Source organism: Scyliorhinus torazame, chromosome 5, assembly GCF_047496885.1.
Source record: "Scyliorhinus torazame isolate Kashiwa2021f chromosome 5, sScyTor2.1, whole genome shotgun sequence".
Classification (NCBI taxonomy): domain Eukaryota; kingdom Metazoa; phylum Chordata; class Chondrichthyes; order Carcharhiniformes; family Scyliorhinidae; genus Scyliorhinus; species Scyliorhinus torazame.
This window is the reverse complement of record NC_092711.1, coordinates 222,705,298-222,732,170: the sequence shown is the minus strand read 5'-3', so window position 1 is coordinate 222,732,170 and position 26,873 is coordinate 222,705,298. Positions and strand designations below refer to the sequence as shown.

Below are 26,873 nucleotides of genomic sequence, written 5' to 3'. Positions count from 1 at the left end.
TCTTGGAAGCTCCAATTGGCCCCGGATCCAAACCTATTCAAGGAGATCATTCTCCATTTCAATTCCCCTTTGATAATCAGGTCTGTGACGAGTCGGATTCCTGATGATGAGTATCTTAAGGGCTAAAGCTCATTTTTTAAAAAAACAAATACTAACAAAAGCAAAAACAATGAGGGTCACATGGAAAGAATACATTTTGTTTAATTATGCTTACTAACTCAAAAGGTAATTAGTACTGTTTCATTGAGGCTGGAAACACTATGAAGCAATTTATTAAAAATGCTGATATTACAATCTTAAGCTGAAGTGGTACATGCATTGTTTGATCTAGTATAAACTTGCGGCAAGCAACAATCACCAAAGTACCCCATTCCCCAGTATTTTCCACAAAAGCAAAATCAGAATCAAAAAAGCACCCAGAAATCAAACATTTTTGCAGCGTGAGAAACCGTGCTTGCCTAAGCAGAACTAGAATGTGGGTCCTTGCACTGCCATCGTGTGAAGGAATTAAAAACTAAAATTATTCTTGGGAGATTTTGCAAATAAAACATGTAAAGCATTCTCAACTCATTCTGCTATTCATTATTTTAATGCAAGCGTTCCATTTTAGCTCAGGTTAATTGCTAGTGTCATGAGAATGTCGCTTTAAGAAATGTTTGGCTGCTCATGTTACTGCAGTGATGTCAGAGTGTAGGTAGTTGAGCTCTGGCTCTGCTTTTTAGTTTCACTTTGAGAAAAGCTTGGGTGTGTCTGTGAGTTTTTGGTTTCGTTTTTAGTGTTGGAGCTGAAGCCAGACAAAGCAGCTGTACTGCTGTTCTCTCTGCCATGAAAAGACTATCTCTTGATCATTTGGTGAATTCAGAATTATAAATGTTTTCAGTAGTGACTTTAACCTGATGTGCTTCTGCTAAAGGTTTTGTTTTTAAGTCGTATGGATGTTAAAAGGAAAGCTTAAAGGATTACTTAGTGTTGTATTCTTTGGGGTTGTATTTGAATTAATGGTTGCTAAGATGTTCACAGTATGTTTTAAAAAGGTTAACTTGAGTTCATAGAATAAACATTGTTTTGCTTTAAAAAATATTTTTCCATTTCTGCTGTACCACAGCTGTGGAGTGGGCCGTGGGCTCTTATACCACAATCTATTAAAAGTTGTGGGTCAGGTGAACTCCATGATACACTTTGGGGTTCTCTAAACCCTGGCCCATAACACTAGCCTCAAAAGTTGTACATCAGAAGTCAATTCTGGAGATTGTTCAAAATCTGGTTATTTTACTGACCATATGGATCATAGCTGCATGAACAAAATAAAAAGTGCCAATTGGTGAAGATTATGCAGATGCTTTGAATTTTTCATACTGTTGAACGGAGCAGATAAATATTTAATAGAGCCATGATAGCACTGTAATGAGCAGTGTTGTGCCGATTAATGTTTTTTTGTTTTCCTAAGAACAAGCTAATAAATAACTCCAAGCAGCTAACCACATTCCTTTTATTCAGTCATCATTTCAAGAAACATAATAAGCACATGAAAAATAAATAGTTATTTTATAACTGTTTCCTGCAAAGCCTTTTGCTCTCAGGTTGAAGCATCATTAGATTGGGAGCTGGAAATTCACATTGACTTGAGCTTCTTTGGCCAGTGAAACGATTTCTGAAAGTTTTACAACCTGTTTGGGGAAAAGAAGATAAGAGTAAGGTGATTCCAAATATATATGTTCCATAAATTGTAATGACCACAGATTTCTACAAAATCAGATTGAAAATGTGACGAGTTCTTTTAACTTATGATATGTTTGCTTTTTTAACTTGGGATACAGAATATAATGATGCTGGCAGTTGTTCTTGGAAGCTTTGATTGTTTGCATTGAAAAGAAAATAACTACTGTTACCATCTCATTGCTAATGATTATTTATGATCTTAATTAATGGAATCGGAGAATGACACATCACACGTGGTAGTCTTTTGGCCCAGTGTGCTTATGTAGAGTTATCAATTCATTTCCTGCTCTTCTCCACAGCCTTGTTTTCCCCCCCATCCTTAAAATATTGATCCAACTTTATATTGAATGTTACTATAGAATCTGCCACCAGCAGTGAGAGAGGAGCAGCAGGGCCATTCACAGTGAGACAGGAGTAATGCAGCCATTCACAGCAAGAGGCTAGTGCTACCCTCATGAGGCCACCACTGCACTTTATTAATCCCAGGGAGAGAAGTTCTGTGGAAAGGAGAAAGGAGGACAGTAAGAGCATGTGTGCTTGTATGTCCTAGAACCATACAGAGGATCCTGGTCTCCAGTCGTCTTGGATCCCCTTGCCAATGGACCAATACCTTCCTCTATCAAGCCGGAGTGGTAGTTGGTGTAGCAGGGCCACCCCATGTTAAAAGAACACACGCACAAGCATCTTTTACCCCTTAAAATTAAGTTTAGGACCCTCATGGACAACCTCAACAGAGACAGACCAGTACAGCATTGCCCAGAAGCTCAGGCATTTTGACATTGTCACCCAAAGCAAGACCTGGCGGGCAAGGGAAGGCCATCTCAAGGAACAAGGTGATTGTTACACCTTCTTCTGGGAAGAAGATGATGGCCACCTCCATATGGTTGGCTTCGCCATTATAAACAAGCTCATTTGCAGTCTCAGAGATTTATCCCTTGCAAGATAAACAAACACCTCATGACCTATCGGCTCACTCTAGCTCAGAACAAGTGCCCTACAATCCTCAGCATTTATGCCCCAACATTGGAAGCTATAAAAGAGTTCAAAGAGGAATATTACTCCAATCTTGAATAATCCGTGGCCTGAGCCCCAACGGGTGACAAGCTGATCCTCCATGGTAACATCAACACCAGAGTTGGAAAGGACAGAGACCTCAGAGCAGTTGTAATCGGCAGAGAGGGGTAGGGAAATCCAATAACAACATATGCTGCTAACCCGCACCATGGCAGTATGCGGTGACTACTGGATGGACCACCATCTAATCTGCTTTAAGATCAACATCAATGTAGCCCCAAAGCAGCGACGGTAACAGAAAAAATGCCACAGTGCCGAGGAGCCGGGTTCGATCCTGGCCCCAGGTCACCGTCCATGTGGAGTTTGCACATTCTCCGTGTCTGAGTGGATCTCGCCCTCACAACCCAAAAAAGATGTGCAGGGTAGGTGGATTAGGCACACTAAACTGACCTTAAAAAGATTTGGATACTCTAAATTTATATTAAAAAAAAGAAACAATGCCACAGAAAAGTCAACACTGAAGCACTCAAACCCTATTCAACCTGCATCTTACTGCCAACTTCATGACTCCCGGTGACCCAGACAAAGAGCGTCCATAGTGCCTGGTCAGTCCTCAAGGCCTCCATAATCAGCAGCTGTGAGGAGACTCTTTAGTCACTTGACCAGGAAATACCAAGACTGGTTTGATGAGAACGTTGAGACGGTTGAAAGTTGGGTCCTGAAAAATATCTGTGACCTAAAGAACAGATGGTGGGTGGAGAAAGTGCAGGAGATCCAGCACTACTTTAGCACATAAGTTATCCTCGACTTGGAGGGACTGCCGATTAAGAGACTATGGAACCTACTCACATCATGTTATCAAGACAGTTGCATTGCAAATCACAACAGCTCCAGTGTAGAAAAATGTTTCTTCATGTCCTCTCTGGTCTTTTTCTCAAACTCCTTAAATGTGTGGCCTCTGTTCACTGAACCTTCTGGCTCTGGAAACAGTTTCTCCTTATTTACTCTATGAACACATTGATAAAATCCTCTCTTAGCCTTTGCTGTTTTCCAGCTCAGTTTCTCCAGTCTTTCCACATATCTGAATTCCTTCATCCCTGGAACCATTTTAGTAAATCCCTTCTGCACCCTCTCCAAGGCCCTGAGATCTGTCCTTAAGTGTGGTGCATAGAATTAAACACAGTACTCCAACTGAGAACTAACTGGTGTTTGCTCGGCGTACTTTCCTTGCTTCAGTGCTCTAATCTTTGAATAATAAAGCCAAGGATCCTATATGTCTTTTTTGAAAAGGTTTGAAAATTTGTTCTGCCTGTTTGTGCACATACAGGCTTCCTGCACCTCCTTTAAAATGTACCATTTAGTTCATATTACTTCTCCATATTCTTTCTACCAAAACATATATTTCACAATTCTTTGCTTTAAATCTGCCATGTGCATGTCCACTTTATTAAATTCAGGTCATTGATATATACGAAAGAGAGCACCGGGCTTAATACCAAATCCTAGGAAACACTGCTGTATGCTTCCCCCTGGCTAAAACAGATCTGTTAATCTGTTCAGGTACAACCCGCCCACCTTCAACAGATACTTCCTGCCACAAAAATAGGTTGTACAAATATTTTTTTTTGCTTCATCAATATAGCCGAAACAATGAAAATCATTGCAACACTAGTTCTAAGCAGAGGGTGCGTATTTAATAAACTTCACAGTACCATCTTTCTGCAAAACAAATTCCTTCTGCTTTGAGGCCAAGGGAGCTACACAACTGCTGCAAAATTCCCTCATTCCATCAATGAACTTGGCAGATTGAAAACATCAATGCAACTGCTCAATCATGTTGCAAGCTCTGCAACACACCAAGAAGCACTCCGACTCGATGGGCCGAATGGCTCCTTCTGCACTGTAAATTATATGATTCTATAATTGTGTGGTGACACGGTGGCGCAAATGTTAGCACTGCTGCCTCACAGCGCCAGGGGCCCGGGTTCAATTCCGGCCTTGGGTGAATGTGTGGAGTTTGCACTGTCTCCCTGTGTCTGTGTGGGTTTCCTCCGGGTGCTCCGATTTCCTCCCACAGCCCAAAGATGTGCAGGTTAGGTGGACTGGCAAAGCTAAATTGCCCCTAAGTGTCCAGGGTTATGCGGATTAAGCGACGTTCCGGGGTTGCAGTGATTTTGCTCACACAACAAATAGCTTTGATTGCTAATTTTAAAAGTTTATACCACAGTCAACTGCTCCACAATAGTTTGTTTCATTTTAATTTCAATTGGTTATTACAGACCAGCGAACTGAGGAAGCACCATTAGAAAATTAGAGGAAAATAAATCTAAAGACCATGATGAGAACTGGAATATAATTTTAAAAACATTTAGTAATTAAGTTGTCCAGATGTATAAATAAATTATTCAAGTAGCAATGAATTGATGAAGTGATCTTGACACAGATGAAGTACTTTCGCGCATAAATAAATTACATTTCTACCAGAATGCTCACTGTGACACTGAGAGGATTTAGCAGTCTGGGGAAAGCTCATAAATAACAAGAACCAATTCTGCTTTCAGTCAAAACTATTGTGAAGAAACAATTATTATACAGAATCCCAAAAAAATCTTTTGTTTGATTTGTTTTTTGCTGACTGTCTCAGTTTGTGTTTGTTTAATTCATGTTTCAGCAGAATTGCATCTGTGATGGCTCCCTGTTTACCATGTTCAAATTGGCTCCTATAACCTGTTAGCAGAATCCTAGTTTTGTCACAAGATTTTGCACGATTCTGCCGAAGGGCTGAGTGTGCTGGTATGAGTGGTTTAATTCACGATGGGAGCAGCTTGGAGGAGGGCACACACATGTAGCTTTCCTGCTGATCTATGCAGCATATTACAGTCAATGACAAATTTCAAAGTTTTACATTTGTGCAATGAATATTACCATTCGAGCGGCATCATCTAGGTCATCACAGGCAAGGATCTTCAGACTGCTCGCAGCAATTATTGCTTTTGCATCATCAACACGTGTGCCTGAATGACAAAGAACCCAATAAAGCTGATTTAAAACACCCTTTCAATAAAAAAATCAATACAATTCATAAAATAAAATTCTCTATTTGTTAATTGGCACCAATACAATGTAGTTCACCACTCTTCTCTCCACTACCCAGGATCATATTGTCACAGAACATGGTCATTGGTGGCCAACAACTCTCATTAGAACATTGCCAGTTCCACTGATGACTTGGCCACAACCACTGTATTGATCAATTCAGCTAACCATCAGCTTTCCACCAAATGGATAGAATATAGAAGGAGAAAAAGAAAGCAATAAATTATCCAGGTAAAAATCGGAGGATTGGTGCATTAACTCTATATTCCCAGATCGTGTAGTCATATGGAGATGCCACCTAAATAGACAACAGGAATCTTCTTTAAACTACTTTATATGTTCATGTTTAATAGCTTTTAAGCTGATCAACTCCAGTGAGACTTACTTTACTTGTTAGAGCTGATAGGGCATTTGGAATTGGATTAAGGAATGACTAATAATGAGGGCTTGTGAGAAGAGCACAAAGTTAATCATGGGTGACTTTAATATGCATATTGACTGGATTAATCAAATTGGCACGGGTAGCCTCGAGGGAGGTTTCATAGAGTGTATGAGGGAGTGTTTCTTCGAGCAATATGTTATGGAGCCAACCAGGGAGCAGACTATTTTAGATTTAGTATTATGTAAGGACGAAGGGCTGATAAATAGTCTTGCCATTAAGGATCCTCTTGGAAGGAGTGATCACAGCATCTGGAATTTCAAATTCAGTTTGAGTGAGATAAGTCAAAGTGCCAAACTAGAGTTTTAGTGTTAGGCAGAGGTTATTATACAGGCCTGAGGAAAGAGTTGGTCCAAATAGACTGGGCACAAATAATTGAGGGTAGGACAGTGGAGGAACAATGGCAGATGTTCAAGGAGATATTTAGTACATCTCAAATAAAGTATATTCCTGAGAGGAAGAGGAATTGTAAAAGGGAGAAAAACGTTCCATGGCTAAACAAGGAAGCCAAGGAAGACACAAAGGCAAAAATTGGGCACACCATACTGCAAAAGCTAGTGGAAAGTTGGAGGATTGGGAGAACTTTAAAGTTCAGCAAAAGGCTACTGAAAATAAAATCAAAAGAGCTAAGATGAACAAAAAGGAAACTAGTAGAAAACATAAACACTGATGCCAAAAGCTTCTATAAGCAAATAAAGAGGAAGAGAATAGCTAAAGTAAATGTTGGCCCTTCAGAGGACGATACTGGTGAGGATCACAAAGATGGCAGAGGCACTAAACCAATTTTTTGTTCTGTCTTCACGGTAGGGGGTAATAAAAAATTTCCAAAAATTGCAGTTAATGCAGAGGAGCTTTTGTAATAGCTATCACTAGGGAGACAGTATTGAATAAACTAATGGGGTTAAAGGCAGATAAGTCTCCGGGACCTGATAGCCTGCACACTAGGGTATTAAGGGAGGTGGCAGCAGAGATAATGGATGCATTGGTTATGATACTTCAGAATTCCCTGGATTCTGGAAGAGTCCCGGTGAATTGGAAACAGGCTATTGTGATGCCCCTATTCAATAAGGGAGAGAGGCAAAAAGTCGGAAACTATAGACCGGCTAGCTTGACAGCTATGGTGGAGAAGTTGCTGGAATCAATAATTAAGGAGGAGGTGACTGAATATTTGGAAAGACAAAGTTCAATCCACCATTTTCAGTATGGTTTTATGAAGGGTAAGTCATGCTTGGCAAACTTGTTTAGTTTTTTGAGGACGTAACCAGCAAAGTGGATAATGGGGAACCTGTAGATGTGATATATCTAGACTTACAGAAGGCGTTTGACAAGGTGCTGCATAAAAGACTACTCCAGAAGGTGAGATCGCAGGGAATTTGGGGTGGAGTACTAGATTGGATTTTGGATTGGTTGACTGACAGAAAGCAGAGGGTCGGGATAAATGGGTCCTTCTCTGGCTGGAGAGCTGTCACTAATGGGGTGCCGTAGGGGTCAGCCCTCGGACCTCAACTGTTTACAATCTATATAAATGATCTGCAAGCAGGGAAACAGAGTAACATAGCAAAATTTGTGGATGATGCTAATATCGGTGGGAAAGCAGGCAGTAAGGAGGAGATAAAGATTGTACAGATAGATATAGATAGGCTAGGAGATTGGGCCAAAATTTGTAGATGGAGTTTAATGTGGATAAGTGTGAGGTTATCCATTTTGGCCGAAAAAATAGAAAGACAAATTATTGTCTAGATGGAAAGCAGATTCAAAATGCTTTTGGGCAGCGGGATCTGGGGGTCTTTGTTCATGAATTGCAGAAAGTCGTTATGCAGGTACAGCATGTAATTATTTATTGCAAAAGGACCAGAACATAAATGCAGAGAGGTATTGTTGCAATTGTATAGAGTGTTGGTGAGACCACATCTGGAGTAGTGTCCCCAGTTTCGGTCCTTATTTGAAGAAGGACCAAAGGGTGGCATTGGAGGCAGTTCAGAGGAGGTTCACCAGATCGATTCCAGGGATGAAAGGGTTGACGTACGAGGCGAAATTCAACAGTTTTGAGCTTAGACATAGACATAGAATTTTACAGTGCAGAAGGAGGCCATTCGGCACATCGAGTCTGCACCGGCCCTTGGAAAGAACACCCTACCTAAGCCCACACCTTCGTCCCATCCCCGCAACCCAGTAATCCCACCCAATCTTTTTGGACACTGAGGGCAATTTAGCATGGTCAATCCACCTAACCTGCACATCTTTGGACTGGAGTTGGAGTCGCTGGAGTTTAGAAGGAGAGGGGATCTGATTGAGGTATATCAAATACTAAAAGGGTTTGATAAAGGAAACACAGACCAAATGTTCCCCCTTGTGAGGTAATCTAGAATGAGAAGTCACAGATATAGGTTGAGAGGCAGTCGATTTGGAACTAAGATGAGGAGGAACTACTTCTCGCAGAGGGTGGTGAATTTGTGGAACTCGCTGCCCCATATGGAGTCGGAGTCAGTAAATAGTTTCAAGAATGAGATAGCTAAAAAAATGGGTTAAAGGGATATGGGGAACAGGTAGGGAGGTGGATTTGAGAAAAGGAAGAGATCAGACATGATCTGATTAAATGGTGGAGCAGGTTCGAGGGGTGAATTGCCTCCTTCTGCTCTTAATTCCTATGTTCAGCAGACTGCGGAATCTATTGATTAAAATTTTATAAATCTTTCAGTATAATTTTTTTCCATGACTTCAGGATTGTTGATTTATTTTATAGCAATGTTTCAGAGTGGTAAGCACTGCAAATGTCTAGTGATAGAAATGCCTTCCTGGATCATTGACTATAGGCATTGTGTTGGAGGTCTGCTAACATTGTGCATCATTGTTTCAAAAGCGAAGAAGAGATAAACAGTAATTACACACCATTCAGCCTAACCTCTGTGGTGAGCAAATTATTGGAACGATTTCTGAGGGACAGTATAAATCCTCATCTATAAAAGCGCAGATTGGTAAAGGGCAGTCAGCATAGATTTGTCATGGGATGTTCATGTCTGGCTAACTTGACGGTTTTCTGAGGTAGCATGGGGGATTGATGAAGGTAGCACATTTGATGTAGTCCATATGGATTTCAGAAAGGTTTTTGACAAGGTCCCACATAGCAGACTCAGAAAAGTAAAACCCACTCACTTCCGGTTGCGGCTATGCCTGGATAGGTCGCACGGTCGGCAGCTCCCGCCAAGAACAGACTTTTGGGCCCTTTTAAGGAGCTCCAGCGGCACTTGGGCAACGATTCCCGGTGTGGGAAGGAAGCAGTGAGGTTCCCCCAGCACTGTATGGAGTGAACCAGGAGCGGAGCGGTCAAAATAGTGGCACTAGAGAAAAGAGGAGAACGGGCGCGAAAAAGCAAGATGGCAGCGGGCGGGGACAAGGCAGCGTGGGCTCAGTGGTCTCGGCGAGTTTTTGAGAAGCTGCTTTGCGGAATTGAAGGCGGAGATGTTGGCCCCTATGAAGGCGTCGATTGAAAGGCTGGTGGAGACCCAGAAGATGCAGGGGACGGCGATAAAGGAGGTGCAGCAGAAGGCCTCTGATAATGAGGATGAGTTCATGGGCTTGGCTGTCAAAGTGGAAGCGCACGAGGCACTGCATAAAAAATGGCAGGACAAGTTCGAGGACCTGGAGAATAGGTCGAGGAGGAAGAACCTGCAGATTCTGGATCTCCCTGAGGGCGTGGAGGGGCCGGATGCTGGGGCGTATGTGGCTATGATGCGGAGTACGCTGATGGGTGCGGGAGCCTTCCCGAGGCCCTTGGAGCTGGATGGGGGCACAGGGTCCTGGCGAGGAGGCCGAAGGCGAATGAGCCGCCGAGGGCCGTGGTGGTGAGGTTCCACCGCTTCACCGACAGGGAGTGTGTCCTGCGATGGGCAAAGAAGGAGCGGAGCAGTAGGTGGGAGAATGCCGAAATCCGCATCTATCCGGGCTGGAGTGCAGAGCTGGCCAAGAAGCGGGCAGTGTTCAACCGGGCCAAGGCAGTTCTCCACAGAAAGGGGGTGAAGTTCGGGCTGTTACAGCCGGTGCGGCTGTAGGTCACGTATCAGGACCGTCACCACTATTTTGATACGCCGGATGAGGCGTGGACCTTTATCAAAAATGAGAAGTTGGACTGAAATTAGTGGTTTGTAGCATGTTATGGGGGATGCTGGTGAGGGTGAGGGGGCAATGCTTTTTCCTTATGTGGGCGTGTTTGGGAGGTGTTGTCCCCTGCGTTTTCTTGGGGTTATGTGCCCTCTGGCCCTGGGCCTTCGGGGATTGGGGTGAGGCTGCAGGTGGAAGGAGCTGCGCCACAGGGGGCAGGGGCGGCCCAGGCAGGGAGCATAGGCTTTTTCCCCCGAAAAGGGGGGGCGGGGCCCGAGGCGAGGATGGTACTGGTTTGGTGTCCACAACGGTTTATAGGGGGGGTAGAGGGGGGAACATTGGCCACCCCACTTTAGTGGGGGGCGGGCTGGAGACTTCGAGACGGAATCCACTAGGGGTATCGGAGACAGAGGTGGGAGCGGCCGGGGTCAGCAGGAGTCAGCTGACTTACGGGAGTGCAAGGGGCGGGGAGCAGAGGGTTAAGCAGTTGCTTGGCGGGGCGGGGGGGGGGAACTGGGTTGCTCGGGGGGGGGGGGGGAGAGAGAGAACTGGGTTGCTGTTGTGCTGACTGAGGGGTGAGGGGGAGTTGAAGGTAAGTGGGAGAGTCAGAGCGGGGAGCCTCCGCCTGGGGGGCTGGAGAGTGCAGGAGGCTCGGGCACGTGGCTGGCCTAAAAAAGGAGATTGGGGGGGGGAAAGAGTCCCCCGATCCGGCTGATCACGTGGAACGTGAGAGGCTTGAATGGGCCGGTCAAGAGGGCCCGGGTGTTTGCGCACTTAAAGGGGCTAAAGGCAGACGTAGCCATGTTACAGGAGACGCACCTGAAGATCGCAGATCAGACCAGGCTGAGGAAGGGTGGGGCAGGTTTTTCACTCTGGGCTGGATGCGAAAAACAGGTGGGGTCGCAATCTTGGTGAGTAAGCGAGTGGAATTTGAGGCGGTGGGTATTGTGGCGGATGAAGGGGGTCGATATGTGATGGTGAGTGGCAGGATGCATGGGGCCCGGGTGGTGCTGGTGAATGTGTATGCTCCGAACTGGGATGATGCAGGGTTCATGAAGCGGATGTTGAGTCGGATCCCGGATCTGGAGGCAGGTAATCTGATAATGGGGGGGGGGGGGGGGGGACCTTCAACACGGTACTGGACCCGGCACTAGATCAGTCTAGGTCTAGGTCGAGGTCGGGTAAGAGGCCGGCAGCGCCCAAGGTCCTGAGGGGGTTTATGGATCAGATGGGGGAAGTGGATCCGTGGAGGTTTGCCAGGCCAAGGGCGAGGGAGTTCTCCTTCTTCTCCCATGTGCACAAGGCCTACTCACAAATAGACTTTTTTGTGGTAAGCAGGGCACTGATCCCGAGAGTGGAGAGGGCGGAGTATTCGGCCATTGCGATTTTGGATCACGCTCTGCACTGGCTGGAGCTGGAGTTGGGGGAGGAGAGGGGCCTGCGCCCATTCTGGCGAATGGATATGGGACTGCTGGCGGACGAGGAGGTTTGGGGGCGGGTTCGGGGGGTGCATCCAAAGATATGTGGAGGCCAATGATAATGGAGAGGTGTCGGTGAGTGTGGTCTGGGAGGCGCTGAAGGCAGTGGTCAGGGGGGAGCTAATTTCAATCAGGGCTCACAGGGAGAAGAGGGAGAGGATGGAGAGGGAGAGATTGCGGAGGGAGATACTGAGGGTAGATAGGAGATACGCGGAATCCCCCGAAGAGGGGCTGCTGAAGGAGTGCCGGACCCTCCAAACGGAGTTTGACTTGCTGACCACGGGGAAAGCTGAGGCCCAGTGGAGGAGGGTACAGGGAGCAGTGTAAGAGTATGGGGAGAAGGTGAGTCGGATGTTGGCGCATCAGCTGCGGAGGAGGGAGACGGCTTGGGAGATTGGGGGAGTCAGAGATAGAGGGGGGAGTCCAGCTAAAATAAACAAGGTCTTTCGGGACTTTTATGGTAAGTTGTACAAGTCAGAACCCCGGGGCGGGGGGGGGGGGGGGGGGATGGGGGATGGGGGGATGCGGCAGTTCCTGGACCAACTGAGGTTCCCAAGGGTGGAGGAAGGGCGGGTAGAGGGTTTGGGGGCCCCGATCGAGATGGAGGAGCTAGTTAAGGGATTGGGGAGTATACAGGCGGGCAAGGCTCCTAGGCCGGATGGGTTCCCGGTTGAGTTCTACAGGAAGTTCTCGGAGCTGTTGGGCTCTTGTTGCTGAGAACCTTTAATGAGGCGAAGGAAAAGGGAATCCTTCCCCCGACGATGTTGCAGGCTTTGGTCTCGCTTATCCTCAAGCGGGATAAGGACACGCTGCAGTGTGGCTCTTGTAGGCCAATTTCGCTCCTCAATGTGGATGCCAAGCTGTTAGCAAAAATCTTGGTCACTAGGATTGAGGATTGTGTCCCGGGAGTGATACATGAGGACCAGACGGGGTTTGTGAAGGGCAGGCAGCTGAACACGAACGTATGGAGGCTCCTGAATGTGATTATGATGCCCTCGGAGGGAGGGATGCAGAAGTGGTAGTGGCAATGGACGCGGAGAAGGCCTTTGACCGGGTGGAGTGGGTGTACCTATGGGAGGTGTTAGGCAGATTTGGGTTTGGGGAGGAGTTCATAGTGTGGGTTAAATTGCTGTACCAGGCCCCGGTGGCGAATGTATCAACGAACCGGCTGCAGTCAGGGTATTTTAGGTTGTACCGTGGAACGAGGCAGGGGTGCCCTTTGGTCCCCCCTGCTCTTCAATCTGGCACGGCTGGTGGACCAGATGGAGGAGGACTTCAGGAGGTGGGACATGTTGCCACTCTCCCTGGCGGGTAGGGTGCAGTCCATTAAGATGATGGTCCTCCCTAGGCCTCCTTTAAGCGGGTAAACAGGAGTATTATGGGATTTGTGTGGACAAATAAGACCCTCGGAAGTGGGTAATGGAGAGAGAGGGGGAGGCGTGAAAAAGGTTAGAGGCGGCGTCCTGTATAGGTACTAGCCCGGGGGCACTGGTGACGGCACCGTTGCCGCTTCCGCCGACGCGGTATACCACGAGCCCGGTAGTGGCGGCGACATTGAGGATTTGGGGGCAGTGGAGACGGCACAGGGGGGAGGTAGAGGCCTCAGTCTGGGCTCCGATACGAGACAACCATAGGTTCGTTCCAGGTAGGATAGATGGTGGGTTCCTAAGCTGGCACCGGGCGGGAATTAAAAGGATGGGAGATTTATTCATCGATGGGACCTTTGCCAGTCTGAAGGCGCTGGAGGAGAAATTTGGGTTACCTCCGGGAAATGCCTTTAGGTATATGCAGGTTCGGGTGTTCGTGAGAAAGCAGGTAGGAGAATTCCCACTGCTGCCTGCCCGGAGGGTACAGGACAGGGTGGTTTCAGGCGTGTGGGTCGGGGAGGGTAAGATATCGGAGATATACCAGGAGCTGCAGGAGGCGGAGGAAGCCCCGGTGGAGGAGCTGAAGGGCAAGTGGGAGGAGAAGCTGGGTGAGGAGCTGGATGAGAGCCTGTGGGCTGATGCCCTGAGCAGGGTCAATTCCTCCTCATCTTGTGCCAGGCTCAGCCTGATCCAGTTTAAAGTGGTGCACAGGGCGCATATGACAGGGGCAAGGCTGAGTACGTTTTTTGGGGGTAGAGGACAGGTGTGTGAGGTGTTCGGGGAGCCCAGCAAACCACGCCCATATGTTTTGGACATGCCCGGCGCTTACGGAATTTCGGAAGGGCTTCGCAAAGGCTATGTCCAAGGTCTTGGATACTCGGGTAAAACCGAGCTGGGGGATCGCGATATTTGGGGTATCAGACGTTCCGGGAGTGCAGGAATCGAAAGAGGCCGGAGTTCTGGCCTTTGTCTCCTTGGTAGCCCGGAGAAGGCTCTTGTTAATGTGGAGGGACGCAAAGCCCCCAAGTGTAGAGGCTTGGGTCAACGACATGACGGGGTTTCTTCGGTTGGAGAAGATAAAGTTTTGCCTTGTGTGGATCCTTGAGGGGGTTCTCCGGGCGGTGGCAACCGTTCTCGCGGAACGTTAGGTGGAGGTCAGCAACAGCAGCAACTCGGGTGGGGGGCTGATTTCTCTTTCTTTTTGTAAGAGGCGCATGCCCCACTTTGCTTTGAGATGGGTGTTAAATTGTTAATCGTTTAGAGGGTTAAGTTGTTTTGTTTTGTTGGCATATTGCCCTGTTTTCTTTGTATTATTTTCCTTTTAGGAGTGTTTTGTAAAAATTATCGATAAACCTGGAATAAAAACATTTTGAAAAAAAGAAAAGTAAAACCCATGGAATCCAAGGGAAAATGGCAAGTTAGATTCAAAATTGGTTTTAGTTTTGTGAATAAAGGCTATTCCCAGAAGGGTTCCACAGGGTTCAATACTATATTCCTTGCTTTTCATGGTATAAAATCAATGATTTAGCATAAATGTAGGGGTCGTGATAGTGAGGAAGAAAGCTACAGGCTTCACAGACTAGTCTGGTGGCCAGAAAAGTGGGAAATGAATTCAATCAGGAGCAGTGTGAGGTAATGCATTGACAAAGGGCAAACAAGGCAAAGGAATACACAATAAATGGGAGGCATGGAAGAACTGAGAGATGACTTAGAAGCACATGTCCACAGATCACTGAAGATAGCAGGATAGGTGGATAACAAAATTAAGATGACATACCTTGTTACAGGATACTTTCCTTTAATGGCCGTGGCACAGAATATCAGAACAGTGAGGTTATGCTAGAATTGTATAAAATACAAGATAGGCTTACGCTCAAGTTCTGGTCACCGCAGTAAAGGAAGGATGGAGTCGTACTGAAGAGGGTACAGGACATTTATAAGATTTCTGCTAGGAATGGAACATTTTAGCTGTAAGGAAAGATTAGATAGTTTGGGATTGGTTTCTGTGGAACAGAGGAGGTTGAGGGGAGATTTAAATGACCTGTGCAGAATTATGAATAGATCATAGAACATACAGTGCAGGAGGCCATTTGGCCCATCGAGTCTGCACCAACCCACTTAAGCCCTCACTTCCACCCTATCCCCGTAACCCAATAACCCCTCCTAACCTTTTTTGGTCACTAAGGGCAATTTATCATGGCCAATCCACCTAACCTGCAAGTCTTTAGACTGTGGGGGGAAACCGGAACAACCGGAGGAAACCCATACAGACATGGGGAGAAAGTGCAGACTGCGCACAGACAGTGATGGGCAGCAAGTTCCACAGATAGGAAGGGCCTATTGCAGGGCAGCACGCTGGCACAGTGGTTAGCATTGCTGCCTCACGGCGCCGAGATCCCAAGTTCGATCCCGGCTCTGGGTCACTGTACGTGTGGAATTTGCGCATTCTTCCCGTGTTTGCGTGGGTTTCGCCGCCACAACCCAAAAGATGTGCAGGGTAGGTGGATTGACCATGCTAAATTGCCCCTTAATTCGAAAAAATTAATTGGGTACACTAAATTTATTTTTTTTTAAAAGGAAGGACCTATTTCCTTTAGCAGAGAGATCTTTAACCGGTGGGCAGAAGTTTGAAGTAATGGGCAGTAATATTAATAATAACAATAATAATCTTTAGTCACAAGTAGGCTTACATTAACACTGCAATGAAGTTACTGTGAAAAGCCCCCAGTCACCACATTCCGGCGCCTGTTTGGGCACAAAGAGGGAGAATTCAGAATGTCCAAATTATCTAATAGCACTTCTTTTGGGATTTGTGGGAGGAAACAGGAGCACCCAGATGAAACCCACGCAGACACGGGGAGAACGTGCAGACTCTGCACATACAGTGACCCAAGCCAGGAATCAAACCTAGGACCCTGGTGCTGTGAAGCAACAGTGCTAACCCCTGTGCTACCGTAATTAGAGGGGTTGGGCAGAAATATTTTCACCCATAGGGTAATTGGATCTGGAACTCATGGTCTGAATAGGTGATGGTAGTAGAAATGCTCATCACATCAAAAAAAATATTTGCATATTCACTGGAAGTGCCATGGCCTTCAACATAATGGATCAAAAAGGTGCAACATAGATCAAGTTAGATAGCCTTTTATTGATTGGTACGATGAATGGTATCTTTCTGTGATATTAATTTTCTGTTTCTAACTTCAAGTATAAGCTTGGAATACCTTTCATTTGTTAGATTTTTATTGCTGGATGTTAAAGACGATCTCATACCCATGAACCAAAAACACTTGGAGTTCTGCTGCTTCTATTGTTTCTCAGTAATGGTATGAATCGGATGTACTGATGTCTGGAGGAAAAGCAGCAAAGAAGGATAGCACAAACAAGTCCAATTGGCCTGGGAATGGGATCAATCACACAACTGAACAGCCAGATACCATAAAGGAAATTATTTCCTGGGAAGCACATTTAGCTTTGCATTATCACTGAAAGAAGGATTCCTATGTCTAGTCCCAAGATCTAAAGAAAGCTCAGAAGTCTGACAATCTGGCCCTCAAAATCCAGGCAATGTGCTACTTATACTGTTTTCTTATTTGCTGATTTGTTGTGTTGGAAATTTGAGAGCCTGCAAGTTGTTAAAGATCTGCTTTTAGTATTGCTGCCTAATTGATGGATAAATGTCACATTGGAGCACTAAGATCTGTTAAAACCAATAAGTTGAACACACACACGCACACATACACATCAGAGGCAATAAAGACAAGTGTTTTGATGTCCCTAAACACTAATGCAGTACTGTAAATTTCCAGAAAATTCATTCTGTAGCAATTACAAAATGTATGCATTTCAAAATCTAGTAAAAGTCATTTGGTACTCAAAAGATCAAGCTACAACTGTATTTGTGTAGCTCAAATTTATCAAGTGAAATTTCATAAATGGCATACAAAAAGTTTTGAACATGGCTTGCGCTGATATCCTGGGTAAGAATTACAGTTCATACTCCTGTGAATTATTAGAATTGATGACTTCAGACCATGTGAATGGTCATTATTCCATTATAAGCAGAGATGCAGATATGCTTAAAATTTCCCAAACAGGAACACAAGAGCAAACATAGGAATTTCTAGATTATGAAAAGATCGAGGTCCATCTAGTTCATCTTCTACCATGTTGCAGTTGCGTAACACAATATTAATGTTGATGACTAATCATTATAATCAATCTCCATCATCTAATCTACAATAGATGAAGTGAGGAAAGTTCAGAGTGGTGAAAAGCTTTTGGATATATGGATCCAAAGTCATCTGCTCATCCCAGGCATGCTGCACTTACAACGTCATGTCTCAAATTACTCATTGTGTACCCCAAAATATTACCACTGAAACATGTCTAACTAATTTGCATTTGAATGTATCTATATCATCTGCTTCCATCTCTCTCGGGAGCCTGTACCATAAGATGAACCATGCTTGGACTGAAATAATGCTTCCTCAGATATGTTCTGAAATTTAAACTCAGGCTGTGTCTCCTGATTGTATCGTTCTGGCCTACATTATTTAGTCCCTTTAGGATTGCAAAAACAGCAGTGGTATCACTTCGTAGCCTTATCTCCTCCAGTGACAACATGCTCAGTTCTCACATTTGTTCTTCCTGATTGAATTTTGCTGTCCCCTCAGCCATTCTGGTTGTCCAATTCTGCATCTTTTCAATAAGTACAATATTATCTTATAATGTGGCCAACAGGAACTGTACAAAACATTCAGTACCATTGGTTTATAATGTTACAGGGTTTCTTGGTTATTTCAGTTCAAAACTGGTCTTTTAGTACATCCCGTGAATGTAGCCCAATCCATCACGCAAACCAGCCTCCCATCCATTGACTCGGTCTACAATTCCTGCTGCCTCGGAAAGGCAGCCAGCATAATTAAGGACCCCACGCACCCCGGACATACTCTCTTCCACCTTCTTCCGTCAGGAAAAAGACACCAAAGTTTGAGGTCACGTACCAACTGACTCAAGAACAGCTACTGCCATCAGACTTTTCAATGGACCTACCTCGTATTAAGTTGATCTTTTCTCTACACCGTGCTATAACTGTAACATTATATTCTGCAGTCTCGCCTTCCTTCCCCTATGTACAGTATGCATTGCTTGTACAGCGTGCAAGAAATAATACTTTTCACTGTATACTAATACGTGACAATAAATCAAATCAAATTCCATTAAATGACTCCACCCCCCTCCCCCCTCCAGCCACTCTCCCCAACTCTTCCATTTTCCATGCTCACTGTTTTATTTCTAGCCCTCTCTTCTTGGATCTTCTGTACCTCTCTATACTGAATTTCATCTGCCACCCCTCTGCCCAATTTCAAATCCTCCTGTCATTTATCTTGTTCAGCTTCACAGTCTACCACCCGCATTAAATTTGAATTGTCTGAAAATACAACCATAAATGAACATCATATTTAGAAGATATTGCACAAAGAACCCAAAACAGAACATTCATTATAGATTACAAAATATGAGCTAATATTCTCTATATGAAATGCTTAGGAAATTATGCTTCCTCAGAAATAATTACTGAAAATAATAGCTAAACTGAAGAAACATGATTTACAGGATAGCTATAAGTTCTTGCTGAAAGAAATAACTTGCATTTATAATCACACCTAATCAGGTCCTCAAAATGTTCTAAAATGCTCTACAACGTTGCATAGTCTTAAAGGGTAAATCTAAGTTTATTATGTGCATTTAAAGTTTTTGGAGATATCTATGTATCTGTGTCTACCTTAAGCAGACCTTAAGTATTTACCTGACATATCAGTCTAAATAGTCCTTGACTGTTCTCATTCTAATAGTTGGTGGCTGCTACTCTGGTAATAAGTTGAATTCGAGACCATTCTGCTGTCAGTTGGTTTATTCTGTATTATTCTTTCTTCACTTTTGTCCAAAGAAACAGTAAAGTTAATCGTCATGTAGCCAGACATAAACAATCGGCAAATTGATCAAGGACTAAGTATTCCAGCGTTTTAAAATAACAATGTCGTATAAAAGATGATTAAAACTGTAGACAGATCAATATAATTGCATAATCTGATATGTACAATCATAAAACTTTCCCTATACACCCGTACAAATCAAAAGATAACTAAAATATTAGGCAAATCAGAGAATGCGTCAATACACTCTACTTTGAGGAGATTCTAAAGTTGACACTGCAGATAGCCAGCAAAGTAAAGGAACTTAAAACAATCATACACCCTGCAACAAATGGTGCAAACTCCTCAGTTGTCAAAAGAAACCAAGAAGGATATTTCTGAGTCACTGGTTTCTGCCACAAGATGGAATTGTACTCTTTTAAAAAGGTTAACAAAACTGACCGAGGCAACCACTGACCTATTAACCAAGCATCAATTGGAAATGAAATTATGGTATAGGCTGGAGGAAAACCTGTGGAGCAATCATTTACTCACAGCAGACATACAAATTGAAGGGGAGGATTTTCCTTAACAAACCTCTGAAACAATTAAGCACACCACCTAATTATTCAGAAAAAAATTCCGTCAATGACTTCTGATTAAGGGAATTGGAAGGAAGTCACAAATAGAATCCCGTAAGGATCAGTCCTTTGATCTTCACAGTTTCTAATCTAGAAGTGATCTGGATATTGAAATTATTTAGCAAAATTCATTACACAGAGCAAGGACAACAGCAGTAAGACTGATCATAATTTTAAGGGTAGTACACTTGAGGAAAGTTTAAGTAAGCTCTATGGTATAGAAAAAAGGCTGTTCTTCAAAAGGCATGAAAAAGTAAATGGCCAACATGGATTATTACTTCAAAGCTTATCAAGAAAATGGGACCAGAGGGCATAAATGGAAATTTAGTGGAAAATAAATTTAGGATAGGGAGGAAACCCTTTCCCACAATATAAATATTTGGAATGATTTATTGATGGGCAATTTCACTTAGAGGGGATGAGGCTCCATGGGCATAATAACCTCATGAATTTCATCATCTCTACAATTCCTGCCTCAGTTCTTTCTCCAGACCAGACTCCAAAATGTTTTTACATTTTTCCCTGCCTGGAGTCAATGAGACCCACCACGTGCTCCGCCCAAGGCCTATGTTCGCCAGGCTCCTCCTAATCCTTCAATTTCCTCTGTGATGGAAACATCAGAAACATTGCTAATACCCCTCATCAGATGTTGTTTTGCCACCTTTGAAATCGATAAAATTTCCCTGTTTAAATAGACTTCTTAACCTACCATTCTCTAAAACTACTGTGCACGTCCCCTCCCACTTCCTTTTTAAAATCCTCAGCATTAGCTGTTCCTGCTCAATTCCTCTTCACTGTATTGACACCAGACTGCTCAAAAGTAGCCAATGTTCCACATGACCGCGTGAACAGCCTTTCTCGACTGATCTGCAAGTGTCAGAACAGTCAGTCCTTCTATCCACTCTATTTGTTCAATGCACTAACCATCATCTGCCCACAATTTTAATGTAAATATCTTATCTATTACTATGTCTTTCTCATTTACTGCCACAGTTCCAGTCAATTTCTACTAGTTCCAATTTCCCCAAGGCAGTGACCACATACTGAGTGCATAGGAAATGCCAGTCAGTACCTGCACAGGGAAAAGATAAGAGAAGGCTTCAGGTGCAACTTTGTTACAAATCTAGCACATACTGATAAGCAAGAGGTTGAAATTTATTGATATTCTCACCTTGCAATCGAACAACAATGGGAACTTTCATGTGCAGATTTGACACAGCAGTAATAATTCCTTGGGCAATTATATCGCAACGCATAATGCCACCAAAAATGTTCACCAGAACTGCTTGGACCTGCAAGCGAGACAAATCATCAGGTAACTATCCAGCAATTTTACTGAAACAAATACATCACAGTAAACAAAAGCTTTTGATTTATGACTTTAAATAATAAGTCTCTGCACAATATAATCTTAAGAAAAAAAAAAGTGGTGGCAGCTCCCTCCATTAATGAAAGGCATAAATGTATACAGATAATGTAACATTATAATTTCTTTAAATTATAATTTCACAATGTATCTTTATGATTGTGGGACTAAAATTTTCTTGAGTAATGATACATTTCACTCAACCAAAATCTGGGTATGTAGCCGTACAACAAAGTTTAAATAGTAATTATCTGAAGTTAGTTCTTATTCAGCAGTTTCATGATAATCAAAATGTCCAGCTTGTTTGTTTTAAATACTGCACTGTTATGATATGATAATTGAAGTATCGTCAAGTCTTTAAGAAAATTATTAAAATCATTAAACAATCTGAAGCAATATATAACAGAATGATAAAGTAACATTTAATAGGATGGTATTTTAAAATGGAAAATGCTGCTAGATTGCAGATCATCTAAGCAATCTGATCACAAAGGAATTCTCAAATACCACTAAATCTACACTGGTAAATAGTTTGCAGTTCCCAAGCTAATTAAATCAATTGGCACAGATATAAACTGCTGTCTTTTCCCTCCCTGAAAGAAAACATTGGGATTTCTGTGCTTGCCAGCTGAGGATGTATTGCCTGGACAATCAAAACGCAATTTTCATTTTAGGCCATTCAAGTTGTCAAAACGGAATGCGGCCAGATCAGGTATAGCAAAGCCAGGTGCAAAGTAAGAATGTTTACTTTATCATTAAGAAGACCTTTGACAGAGTAAATAAGGAGAAACGGTTTCCTCTGGCGGGAGGTTCAGTAGCGAGAGGACACAGATTTAAACTAATTGTCTAAAGAATCAGAGGAGAGACGAGAAGTCTTATTTTTTTTATGCGGTGAGTTGATGTGGTTGCAAATGCCCGGTCTATAAATGTGGGAGGAGCAAATTTAATAGTAACTTGCAAAAGTGAATTTGATATTGGGCGATTTGCACTGCTGCCTCACAGCTCCAGGGACCTTGGTTCAATTCCAGCCTTGGGCGACTGTCTATGAGGAGTTTGCACGTTCTCTGCATGTCTGTGTGGGTTTCCTCCGGGTGCTCCTGTTTCCTTCCACGGTCCAAAGGTGTGCAGATTAAGTGGATTGACCATAATAAATTGCCCCTTAGTGTCCAAAATGTTAGGTGGGGTTACTGGGTTTCGAGATAAGGGTAGGGGCATGGACCTAGGTCGGGTGCTCTTTCAGAGGGTCGGTGCAGACTTGATGGGCCGAATGGCCCCCTTCAGCAATGTACGTATTCTATGATATGTGCTTTAAAAAAAAGGGAATAATCTACAAGGAATTGAAGAAAGTGAAGTTAACTGGATCACTCGATCATAGAGTCAGACATGATGGGCCAAATGGACGACTTCTAGATTTCAAAGATGCTTTAGTTCCAAGCTCAAAACAGCAACCTAAACTGGACCACGATGGATTTCTTAACTGAAGGAAGTATCGCAAAGTAAGATTTTTGTTGTTGTGATTTTGCCCAATTATGGTGGGCTTGTACTATATGAACTAACGGCTTGTGAAAGGCTGCTCCACTTGATTTTCATTCTTGGGAATTTGTACGCAGAGGACCAAACAGGACAGAATAAAACTGATGCGGATGAAAAGTCACAGTGGAAACAAGTAAAGGTATACAACATTTTGAAATGTACATGAAATGAACAAGGAGAGCTGTAAAACTGCAAGAGAGCCAAGAAACCAATGAGATAATGTCACCATGATTGTGAATTATTCACTGCAGTATAATTCTAAACCACTTTTTTTAAATCCAAGGAAATAGTGCAGGAAAGCTTAACTCAAGTACTTATCAGTAGTAAGTGAAGAAAGACCTCTGACAAGCCAAGGAAAACAAAACATTGATTAAAAATCTCATCTAACAGTTATTGTTCCTTCACCTTTAGTCCTCCAGGATATTCTTCTCTCTTTCAGAACTTCTGATCCTCCTAATCAGTCAGGTTACTCTGCCTCTGCATGAGCTCATCTGCTGCTGAAACCATACTTTGGGTACACTTGACTATTTCAATGTTCACTAAACCTCAGGTCATTAAGTTCTGTTAGTCCTGTTAGGGCAGCACGGTAGCACAGTGGTTAGCACAGTTGTTTCACAGCTCCAGGGTCCCAGGTTCGATTCCCGGCTTGGGTCACTGTCTGTGCGGAGTCTGCACGTTCTCCCCGTGTCTACGTGGGTTTCCTCCGGGTGCTCCGGTTTCCTCCCACAGGCCAAAGATGTGCAGGTTATGTAGAATGGCTATGCTAAATTGCCCTCAGTGTCCAAAAGAAAAAGGTTTAGGTTGGATTACGGGGATAGGGTAGAGGCGTGGGGATAGGGTGGAGATATGGGTTTAGGTAGGGTGCTCTTTCCAAGGGCCGATGCAGACTTGATGGGCCGAATGTCCTCCTTCTGCACTGTAGATTCTATGATTCTAGTCCATCATTCTTTACTTGTTGGTTTACACTGGCTCCCAGGTAAGCAATGCCTCAATTTTAAAAACCTAATTGTTGCTTTCAAGTCCTTCCAGCACCTCACCCTTCCACAACCCTGGAACCTCCTCCCACTCTCTAACCCTCCAAGATATTTGTGTCCCTCCAATGCTGGCCTCATGAACATTGCTGACTTCACCATTGGTGGCCACAACTTCAACTGTCAAGGCCCTAAGAGAATTCTCTCCCTCAACCAATGGTCCCTCTCAGGTCCACCTGTGAACAATCTGCAGTAATCTTAAATGTCCCACATATGCAAACAGGTCAATCACAACAGCAAGTTTGAGGCAGAGCTGAATGTCAAATCCCAGGGGCAAAAAGCCCAAGTATCAGCAGGGAAAGGAAGAAAAACTGCAGTTGTGATTAGAAGAGAGGCGATCATGCAAGAGAGGGAATCTGTGATGAAAAGGGCAGCAAGCTGGAGCGGGCAGCAGGTGGTAGTTCGAGTGTTCAGATGTACAGCATGTAGTGAGAAGGTCAAGGAGTCAGAGAGGGCTTTGGAGGCCGGGTGAGGCTGACGGAGAGACCTCTCCAGATTCATCCTTCGGTCCAGGGTTACAGTTGGGGTAAGGGAGAAGAGACTTGGAAAAGTATCTCAGTAGCCAATTGGCCTGTGAGGGGAGGGGAAAGGAGGGGTTAAGCCAGGTGAAAGAGATGGGGTCTGCAGAGCATCTGATTGCCTGACCTGCATTAAAACAAGACTCAGGAGTGCCCTCTTCAGTAGCTCTCAAGCTTTTGGTGCCCTAACATCTATTTGTGGCTCAGTGCCAAATTTCACTCTATAATACTCCCATGAAGCACCTTGAGACATTTTATTACATTAAATATAAGTTGTTGCTGTCGTCACACCTCCTCCTTCTCCCACTCAACGTTCTATCAATAGGAACAAAGTACCTGAATGATGGGTATGTTTCCTTAGCAACTAACTTAAGAAATAAAAACTTCAAACTCTGGCAGTGCTATATTAAATCATATCCACACAACAGATCACACAGTAACAATTACAAAACTAAATACCAACTCTGAAGAGAAAGCATTACTTTACAAAAATCTAATGAGGTCTTTTAAATTATCGACTGGTTTAAGGAGATCAAGAAACGTCAAAACATTTAATTACATGGATTCTGCATTTCCATCCAATTAGACCCAGGAATGGAGCTCTATGCAGACCGAGCAGAAAACACCACTTTAAATAAAGTACTTGGTTGCATTTTGTGACGTCACTATACAGTCTTGTTGTGCTATACATAAAAACAGAAGTTACTAAAGGAGTTTATTGTAGTGAATAGGGTCAGGTTAATTTGGCAGCATCCCTCAGGTTTAGCTGAGGCAGGGAGGTCTGAATCCGACCGTGTAGAAGTATAATGCAACCCAAAAGAATGGAAGTGAAGGCTTCAAACTGATTCTCCCCCTTCTAGCAGAGATATCTGGGTCAAGTAGATTTCCAGGAATGAGCACAATCAGTGTTTGAAGCAAGGTTTGCAGGTACACTTTTCTAATTATTCAGATCAAGTCAAACTTATGTATCAAATGTAGCAAGAAAATTCAGGTTTAAAATATCTATCAAAGAGGGCAGCACGGTGGCGCAGTGGTTAGCACTGCTGCCTCACAGTGCTGAGGACCCGAGTTTGATCCCAGCCCTGGGTCACGGTCTGTGTGGAGGTTGCACATTCTCCCCGTGTCTGCGTGAGTCTCGCCCCACAACACAAAGATGTGCAGGGTAGGTGAATTGGCCACCCTAAATTGCCCCTTAAATGGAAAAAAAAAGAATTGGGTACTCTAAAAAATTAAAAACAAATTTATCAAAGTTTAGCTTCCAATCACTAATGCTGTCCAAAATCGCGAAAATATGTAAATAAATCCGTAAGCAAAATCAAAAGAGAGCACACAAAAATATCAGCGACATACTCTTCCAAAATAAATTTGAACTTAGCTTAAAATAGCATATGCCTGCTTTAGTACAAATGAAGCCAGCATACAGCTGATATTGATCTGACTACAATTTAACAGAAGGAAATTGAGCAATAGCTGCTCAGCTCAAGACCACAAGTAGGAGCTTGCATTTCTATTGTGCCTCATCATGGCCTCAGGATCTCCCAAAACATCAGGGGGACAGTTAATTGAGCATCGTCTTCTTTGAAGTTTACCTGTTTCTCAGCATCTTTTTGGGGGGCATTATAAATGGTCTATTGGAAGGAATATGCTTGGTTGGCAAATGGTCTTTTTTCCATATTGCCCTCAATTCTTGCCCAACTACAGGTATTCTTCTCAGATTGGAATTTAAGTACATTACTGAAACATTGCACAAGGGGATTTACTTCACATCCAATTAGTGTCACACTTGGACTTAATACCATTGTGACAATGGACACAAAAATGCAAAATGCTGCATTCCTCTCCCCCATCAAAATCTTCACATCAATGAGGGTTTTTAAAAAAAACAAGCCCAAAAAGGATCAAAGTTTAATAGGACACGGAGAAGCTACTTTACGACAGTAAGCTCTATGGTGCCTCTGTGCCCTGGTTTTGAACAGCATGTCAGTAGTTATCAGAATAAGGGTCAGAACATGATTAAATTCATCACAAACTTTGAAGACAAAATCCCTTCAACTAGAACTAGAACAAAACCAGTATAATCTTATCCAGACTTAATACCTTCTTTAACATTCTCTAATCAATAGCTTTACGTGTGCAAACTGCACAATATACTTGTCTGCAGTAAAAGTCTTCACACCTAAATAATCTAATTCAGTGACAGTGAGCTATCACTTCAGTCTATGAAGATCCCATGTGCCTTTTCCATCAATGGAAGATTAAAGATCCTTCTCACATCATTTCACATAATGAGCACAGTGGTTAGCTGGTATTTGCTCTCCAGTCAATAAAATCCTCTGACAGAGCAAATATCATTGTGTTAAATCATATCAAATAAAGCTGGTCAAAAATTGAAGAAAGCGAGTTTCAAAGACTTCAAAAGAACACAAAAGCCATACTTTGACTATGTTAATCAAAAGCTGTGAGGAGTGAAAAATTAGTGTTTAAGCAACCCACATGAATATAAACTTTTACTTTAGTCTGGTATTTTTTCACTACATTTTAAAAACTTGTCATAGCACTGTGAAGTAAAAAAGCTTTCTATCTATTGCTGACATGAAAGTTTGATTGCTCTGGCAGAATAAAACAATTTCATATTGACAGCTGACATATAATTCT

At 43.5% G+C, this 26,873-nt stretch overlaps 1 protein-coding gene across 1 annotated transcript in view; it reads right to left on the bottom strand.

The window, feature by feature from the left end:
- Positions 1-1,475: 1,475 nt before the first annotated feature.
- LOC140420961 (succinate--CoA ligase [ADP-forming] subunit beta, mitochondrial-like) overlaps positions 1,476-26,873 on the bottom strand; it is a 182,489-nt gene continuing 157,091 nt past the window's right edge. Inside the window, exons 9-11 of the mRNA XM_072505164.1 lie at positions 20,942-21,062; positions 5,659-5,747; positions 1,476-1,667 (exon numbers count right to left, since the gene is read on the bottom strand). Coding sequence (XP_072361265.1) covers positions 1,593-1,667; positions 5,659-5,747; positions 20,942-21,062 — 285 coding nt within the window. The 3' untranslated portion in view covers positions 1,476-1,592. The remainder of the gene's footprint in view (positions 1,668-5,658; positions 5,748-20,941; positions 21,063-26,873) is intronic.